Genomic DNA, 8,722 nt, shown 5'->3' on the forward strand with positions numbered 1-8,722 from the left:
TGTTTCTATTTTTAATCTGATCATAATCTCTTTGTCTTACGATATCTATATGACTTTAAAAGCTTGGTGTTTTGACTTTATTCTTCAGCATTTAATTTCCCGTCTTCTCTCTCCAGTACAGCAGGAGGCGCTGCAGCTCTTTAGTCCGCAGATAAACTCACTGAAGAATGAAAGAAAGAGCGCGCGTGTGATGTGTTTGTGTATCCTCAGTGTTTTCTCTCTTGCGTGTTTCATTGAGTGTAAACAGTCTATTGTCTCTGTGTATTTTAGTGTTGAGACATTGAGTAGGAACTGATCTGTCCATGCTGGATATATTGATGATTTCATCACAGAAATCTCTCAGCTGAAGAAAGAGGTGGCGTTACTGGAGACAAAGCTGAGGTCAAGAGGAGATTTAGCAATGAAACGAGAGGTTTGTTCAGCTTAAACATCATTTACCTGAATCAGACAACATCAAATCATTTGTAATCTTACTGTCTGTGTGTGTTGTGTTGTGAGGATGTGGATTGTTGTGAATCTTCAGTGTATGTGACTGATGATGGGAGTCTGGATTCAGTGTGGATGAGCAGAGATCAGAGCCGCACACCACAGCCACTGCTGGACTCTAAACTCTCTGAAGAGAAATCCAGACACACACAGGACTCCGAGCTCAGTCTGACTTTACTCTGTTATACTGAGTCAAAGCCCACAGACATTCAGGACACTACAGTGTGTGACGGTAAACAGAGCTTACAAGAGGATCAAATCTCCACAGAGTCTCTGGATTCTGTCTGTAACGCTGGAGAACAGCAGCAGATCCTGCAGACCAAACTGAAGATGTGTTCAGTTAAACTCATCGACTGCACGAACCTCATGATGAAGATTAAAACTGAACCCACAGAAACCAAACCTGAACCCACAGAAATCAAACCTGAACCCACAGAAATCAAAACTGAACCCACAGAAATCAAAACTGAACCAACAGAAGAGGAAGGTCGAAATGAGGAAGTTGATGATTTTATTCCATCAGGTATGTCTCCTTAATTGTAGTTGTGTTTTGAACATTTCGAACTGTCATGTGAGCAATGGTTTTGGGTTTTCAGTCATAAACTCACAAATTAAAAGACCAAAAAGTGTAAGTACTAAAATGTTAAATGAGTTTAAGATATTTTTAATACTTATTGTGTAACATGCATGTGGGCTTAAAGGGTTAGTTCACCCCAAAATGATAATTTGATCATAAATCACTCCTGTATTGTCCTTAAAGATTCTCTAAGCGAATCTGTGTGTTGATTTTTGAAATGTGTTTTCAAACAAACTTAGCGTAGTTAACTCCTTCCCCTCCCCCTCCCTTCCGTGCTTTCATGAACACGCCCAAACCCAACCCCCAAATCCTTCTTGGCGTTTATTGGTTAGAACACTTTGTTATGGTTTCTGGTGTAGGTTTGGCCAGTTTGTTATTATTGCAGTTTGTGGAGGCTGGGCTGTCTACAGAGATCGCGTTTTTTTACAGTTTGATCAGCGGACAGGAAGCAAGCAGATAGTGAGGAGATGTTTGCTGTATGTAACAAAAAATGTTTTATGGTCTAAAACGCGTGAATTCGCTTGAAGAACCTTTAACCCTGAAGTGCTCCGATTGTCTTCAGATCACATTTTTAGATATTTTTATTAAATTCGGGAGGCGTCTGTCTGTCACATTAACTTTAGTTAGTTTCACAATCCTTTCCTCAGAAAACAATGAAGGACATCGCCAAAAAGGTCCATCAGTCAGTCAATAATATAATAATATTGTGATGTGACGAGAACACTTTTGTAGAGAAACCAAAACGAACGATTTTATTTAATAATTTGTTCTCCTCCCTGGTTGTTCATGAGCAGACTGCGACACGTCACCTGCTGACGTAGTTGCCAATGTTTTTTTTTATCTGCTTTTTTATTTAAGCCATTGTGCAAACATTGTCAACCCTAATCAAACAAACCTAAAGCACCAAAATTAGCTGCTTCAGGTATGTTTGTTTAGGTGTTGCAGCTAAACTCTGATACTGGCCCTCCAGGAGCAGGATTTGTGACCCCTGTTTTAAGTAGGGATGCACCGATCCGATATCTGGATTGGGTATCGGGGCGATCCGGGCCCTTTTTGCTAAATCGGTTATCGGACTAACAGGACCGATCCAATTCCGATACTGTGGGTTACCTGTAGTTCTTACTGACAAGCGATGAAAACGACAAAGTATTATAAAAGCACCATAAATGTTTTTATGCACTATATTCAAAGTCTTCTTAATACACTCTATAGTTTATAGCTTCATGTGAAAAAACTAATGCACATTTAAGCATATATAAGTTTACGGAAACTCTAACTTACTCGCACTGGTGGTGAAGCATATGGATGAAACATGTCATTCACAAACGCACACACATGATAACTGTAGGCTATTTTAAAGATCTGATTTTGTATAGTCTCAGTAAGCCGTTGGATGGTTGCAATTCACTATGTGCTGAACACAGGGCGAATCTGTTCTCTTTGTTATGAACTTTTCATTGCTATCGAGCGAGGATTCCCATGGAGGGTGCTTCAAGAGCATCAATTCTGCGCCCAGGAAAGCATAATCGTAGCGTACAGGATGATATATGTTCATCAATTCTGCGCCCGTGATGTGCATAAAAGGTCCGGTCAAGTGCATAATTCCCAAAATAACCATCTGCACACTAAAGCTGTGACAGTTTTGCGCAATTAAGGAAAATATATTTAGCATATTTATTTGATCAAACGTGCCTATTATGTTCTTCTAAACACTGCCATGATTAATAATTAACGTTTATGTAACTTGTAAATCATTTGAAATTATTGTTTTTCAATGTAAATTATACTAGATATAGCAGAAAGCACTTTACACATTTAAGAATTTTACTATTAATTCAACAATGATATTGGATTGGTATCGGGTATCGACAGATATACAAAGCCCAGGCATCGGTTTTTTAGGTTTAATTACACAGAATGTATGATGAATTAATTTATTTTATAAAATGTCATAAATCTGGGGCCCCGGACCCCAGTTTGAGAACCACTGACGTAAATTGATTCATCAAATCCTTTCCCAGTAACAACGTAGCTTTACATGAATTAAACAGCCATGAATGAATGCTTGTGGGAAATAACAATGCTGAATTACCTTTTTTGTTTGCTTTTTATGTTTATTAGTAGCCTTTTAAACTCGCGTTCATATAGCTGTTCACTTACCAGGTTGAAGGCTGAAGTTATATTAACATTAACAAGATAAACATTATTCTGCTAAAAAAATCTAAATAAATGTCTGTGGACATTAATTATTATTTATTACCTCCACTATAGCAAGTTTGATAAAGTTGATGTATGAGTAAATTCATAGATAAACAGCATTTTGTCAACAGCTATTTCATAAGCTTTAACAACAAAATATGAATTATTCTGAGTAGGGATGTTAAAAATACATCGATCTTCGAGTAATTAACTTAACGATTTTCGCAAAAGCAAGCACGTGTGCGCGGTGCCTGCGCAAAGCACATACAAATGGTGAAAACAAGCTGTAGAAGTTAAACTAGCCATGAGCACAGTGATGCTCGATGCCAAACACACACCTGGGCTTTTTAACATCATGCGAGACGAGGCTGCCTGCTAACACAACGAAATGGCATCCGCACTGGATCTGATAGGGTCCGACACAGAAGATAGACCTTTCTTTCAACTTCCGTATTTATGACTGGAAATACGCAGTCGTCATGGAAATCTACTTCCTTCGCAGTCAAGGCAACGTAAAAAGCCATATCTGTTTCATTTATTCCCTGTTGATGGTGAAGTTAGACAGAAGTGGATTCGGGCTATCCAGGGGGATGAAGGACCAAACTTCACCATAAAAAAGTGGAGCACTTATGTATGCAGCTGACACTTTCCTAAAGACGACTACATTTAAGGGCTTACTGTTTGCCACTTGCAACCACATGCTGTCCCTTGCCGTTTTCCTTGGAATGAGTTCACCCTGACACGCAAACATACGCACACGTCTTTTTTACAGGAAAATTGTTGTTTTGATAAATATCAGTCTGGTTTTAGACCTCAACACAGTACAGAATCTGCATTGTTAAAAGTTTTAAATGATTTATTGTTGATTGTTGACTCTGGCAAGTGTGCTGTTTTAATTTTATCGGACCTCAGTGCGGCATTCGATACTCTCGATCATGGTATTCTTATAAAACGCCTATACCTTATTGGAATCCAGGGACATGTTTTAGATTGGTTTGTTTCCTATTTAAAAGATCTAACCTTCTCCATAAAAACTGGGAAATATACATCATCATCTGCACCAGTTTTGTATGGGGTTCCACATGGCTCAATTTTGGGTCCTGTTTTATTTTCCTTATACATGCTTCCTCTGTATGCTATATTTAAGAAGCACCATGTCTCATACCACTGTAACGCGGATGATACTCAGTGTTATGTCCCCTTGCATCCAACAGATGTTTCTAGTTTACAGTGTTTATATGATTGTCTGAGAGATGTTAAAGAGTGGATGTCTGCCAATTTCCTCCATTAAATGAGACTAAGACTAAAGTTTTTATCTTTGAGTCCCCTGCTTCTATCGAGGTTGTGGTCAGTAAACTGGGTCACTTATCTAATAATCTCCATTCACATGCCAGACACTTAGGCGTTACTTTTGAATCTATTTTAACCTTCGATAAACAGATTAATGCGGTACTCAGAAGTTGTTTTTATCAGTTAAAGAACATCGCAAAAATTAAGTAATTTTTAACATCAAGAGACATGGAAACTATAATACATGCTTTTATTTCATCCAGATTGGACTATTGTAATGTATTATACCTGGGTGTTTCACAGTCTTTCTTGTCAGGTCTTCAACTTGTTCAAAACACTGCCGCTCGATTGTTTTGATTTGTTGATGTGTTGCCGCGTTTTATGTAGTTTTCTTGTATTTTGTTATATGTCTACATTTTGTACAGCACTTTGGCCAACAGCTGTTGTTTTTAAACGTGCTTTATAAATAAATCTGACTGACTGACTGACTGACTGACTGACTGACTGACTGGCACACAGACATTACCAGACAAAAATGTTAACTGATGATGAAAGGATCCGGCTAACGTTATTGTCGTTACACACAAGACGTTCACTTGGCAAATCTGTTAATGAAGTTGTGTGGACTTTTGATCCACTTTAAACTTGCCCGGATTTATGTTTTTCTGGTGTGTAGACGCTTGACAGGAACTCAGTTTCAGAACGATTAAGTATTTGTAAACGGGAATGTGTCTCTCTCGTCCACTTCTAATCCAATCGACCAAAGGTGTCTTAATAACCAGGTGTAAAAATGTTGTGAAGAAACCGCGTGACTCCCGCTGCCTGAACTGAGAGACCACTGACTGCATTAAATGGACAAACAAGTACTTGCATCATTCAAAAGCATTTCTTTGTTCTGTGAAAACTTTCATATCGGCTGTATATCTGCGGCTTATACGCCGATACACCTATATTTGCGACAGGCTCATATCAGCGATTAAAATTGGCAAACCGATAAATCGGTCGGGCTCTGTTTATTACATTGTATGCAGAGAGGGAGTGATTGTTATTATTATAAGGATTTGTTCAGTTGAATAGTGTTGTTGTAAGTCTGTCAAAAACAGTAGTATAACAGTAAATAAAAATTGGTTCAGCATATCGGTTATCGGGCAAATAAGTTCCAAATAGTCGGTATCGATAAAAAAAAATAATTATCTGTCGATCTCTACTGAAGACAATCTGAGCTCTGTGGGGTTTAGAACGACACAGGGAAAAGTGATCATTTTGGGGTGAACTATCCCTTTAAAAAATATTTCATCTCATTTTAGAAGTGTCATCATATAATGCAACAAGGATTGTGAAAGTCGTTGTCTGTACAAATAAAAAATATTGCTCCGTTTGACGACTCTTACAAAAATGTGGATTACTCATAATCATGCATAACATTAATGGGCGGTTTCCTAGACAGTGATCAGACTAGTCCTAGACTAAAATAAATGTAATAGCTGTTCAAACTGAAAACAACTTACACTGACATATCATAAAATACATCAGTGCCCTTTGTTTGGCCTCAAAATGCACACCAGTAATGTTTTCAGTAAGGCATGTTTGTTAAAACTAGTTATATTCCTTAATTAAACTAAGGCCTAGTCCTGATTTAAGCTAATCCTTGTCTTGGAAACCATCCTATATATTTTGTCATTGATCACTAGTTATATTGTTATTATTTTAATAAAATATTAACAAAAATAATTACAATGTTTTTTTGCTGTGTACAAATGTTGGTTTATTTGATGTGCAATGACCAAGCTGTAATAACAGGACTGACACCTGTCTTCTGTCTATATGTGTGAATCTAGAAAAAGATACAGAATCTCAATTCTTCATCCTTCTTTGTGTAAATAAGAGTGAAAAGACAATTTTAATTGTTTCATGTTTCTTTCAGATGTGAAGAGTGATTCATGTTTGGATATAAAAATAACGTCCTCAACATCATTCAGCTCACAGAGACATTTAGAGAGACATGAGAGAAAACACACAGAACAGAAACTCTTCACCAGATCTGAGATCAGCTTTACTACCTTACAAGAGAAGAAACATCATTCAGAAGACCACAGAGAGAAAAAGAAGAAGAAGAAGAAGAAGAAGCAGTTTCACTGTGAACAGTGTGGGAGGATTTGTGTCTCTTCCTCTAATCTAAATGTTCACATGAGGACACACAGTGATGAAAAGCCTTTCTACTGCACTGAATGTGGAAAATACTTCAGAACCAAACAAAATCTTAAAGTTCATCAAAGACTTCATTCAGGTGAAAAACCTTTCAAATGCGCTCAGTGTGGAAAAAGCTTCTCTAGTTCATCTCAATTAAAAGTTCATCAGAGAGTTCACACAGGAGAAAAAACGTACGAGTGTCCTCACTGTGAAAAGAGATTTAGCTGTAAACATAGTCTGAAGAAACATGTGTTTTCACACACCAATGAGAGACCGTATCAGTGCAGTGAATGTGGAAAAACCTTTAGGGATTCAGGTTCATTAAAAAAACACCAGAATATTCACATTAAAGAGAAACTCTATCAGTGTTCACAGTGTGATAAACGTTTCTGCCATAAATATAAGCTGATAATCCATCAGAGAGTTCACACTGGAGAAAAACCTTACAAATGCTCTCAATGTGACAAGACTTTTCACTATTCACGTAACTTAAAAGCCCATCAGATAGTTCACACTGGAGAGAAACCTCATCACTGTAGTGTCTGTGGGAAGAGCTTTAGTCGCCAATCAAACTTACTAAGGCACCAGAAAGTTCATACAGGTGAAAAACCTTACAAATGCTCTCAGTGTGACAAGACGTTTACTTACTCATCTAACTTAAAATCACATCAGAGAGTTCACACTGGAGAGAAACCTTACGTCTGCGCTCAATGTGGAAAGTGCTTCTCTAGTTCATCTCAATTCAAAGTTCATCAAAGAGTTCATACTGGAGAGAAACCTCATCACTGTGGTGTCTGTGGGAAGAGTTTTAGTCTAAAGGATACCTTACTAAGGCACCAGAGAGTTCATACAGGTGAAAAACCTTACAAATGCTCTCAGTGTAACAAGACGTTTGCTTATTCAGGTCACTTCAGAGTCCATCAGAGACTTCACACTGGACAGAACCTTTAACTCTTTTCCCACCAACGTTTAAAAAAAGTTGCCAGCCAGCACCAGCATTTTTCATGATTGTCATAAAAGTTTAATGTCTTCCAGAAAATGTAAAATATATCAAATAAAGAAATAAACCCTCTGCTTTCAAACAAAAAGACGTTTCATCCTACCTTCATTAGTTATTTTGTATTGTGGAAAGCCGGAATTCCTCGTCATTGGCAGGGAAGCCTTTTTTTTACTACAACAATGGTGGAAAACCGGAACGTGAATAATAGACTGAGGAGAAGAGCATCTAAATCGCTATTAGAGGGGTGTATGGTGTGCTGCTTTTGGGCTTCCAGGGCCACTTGTAGGCTGTAACTACATGACTGCAGGTGAAGGTGGCAATGTGATAAATATTGCATCTACTTTGACGTATGATGTCATATGACAGTGTAGTAGTGGTGTCCCATTTCTTAGGGGAATATTATTAACCCTTCCCCTTTTCACACTGTTTTAGGAGGCAAGGTTAAGGGTTAGGCGTATAAAATAGAATTGGAATTGGCTTCAGCTGACACAGAGGAGGACTGGAATCTGGAGTGCATTCATGAGCGACCACATTCAAAATAACAAGTATTTTGTTATAATGTGCAAATGTTTTTTTATGAAATAGTTTTTTCTATGTGCTTTGGTGGGCAGAGAAGTTCTGAATTGATATACATCATGTAATATGTAGTCCTGACTCATTCTCTTTTGATAATCATGTCATTTTGTTATCGTGTATATTTGGAGTTTCCAAGTGCACTTTTTCTGAAAGGACGCCTGGACTTTTTTGAAATAAAAGCTCACAGAAACAACATTTTTTGGAGTATCATTCTTAAATTTGAATCACAGCATGGTCAGACATTCAGTTTACCTATATGGTGTCCCCAGGTGTCTTACATGACCATTTCATACCTTTTTTGCTAAGTGAATGTTATTTAAAGAAAAACGGAAGTCATTTAATATTTTACCTTGTTTTACTCTGTTTCTTTACTACTCTGAGTTGTTATGACTATTAGGCAACAA

At 37.6% G+C, this 8,722-nt stretch overlaps 1 protein-coding gene across 1 annotated transcript; it reads left to right on the plus strand.

Annotated features, from left to right (window-relative positions):
* Window positions 1–191: 191 nt before the first annotated feature.
* LOC135771619 (uncharacterized) lies at window positions 192–8,511 on the plus strand. Its single transcript, XM_073815409.1, has 3 exons — window positions 192–412; window positions 499–1,009; window positions 6,477–8,511. The coding sequence occupies exons 1-3, from the start codon at window positions 401–403 to the stop codon at window positions 7,691–7,693; spliced, it is 1,740 nt and encodes a 579-aa protein (XP_073671510.1). The 5' UTR covers window positions 192–400; the 3' UTR covers window positions 7,694–8,511.
* The last annotated feature ends 211 nt before the right edge of the window (window positions 8,512–8,722 follow it).

Source organism: Paramisgurnus dabryanus, chromosome 8 (genome assembly GCF_030506205.2).
Source record: "Paramisgurnus dabryanus chromosome 8, PD_genome_1.1, whole genome shotgun sequence".
In the NCBI taxonomy this organism is placed as follows: domain Eukaryota; kingdom Metazoa; phylum Chordata; class Actinopteri; order Cypriniformes; family Cobitidae; genus Paramisgurnus; species Paramisgurnus dabryanus.

What these genes read in the sequence shown, in the direction of transcription:
- LOC135771619 (XM_073815409.1), top strand. An exon ending in TGATGATTTTATTCCATCAG is followed by an intron (nt 1,010 to 6,476) that starts GTATGTCTCCTT and finishes TGTTTCTTTCAG; the next exon opens with ATGTGAAGAGTGATTCATGT.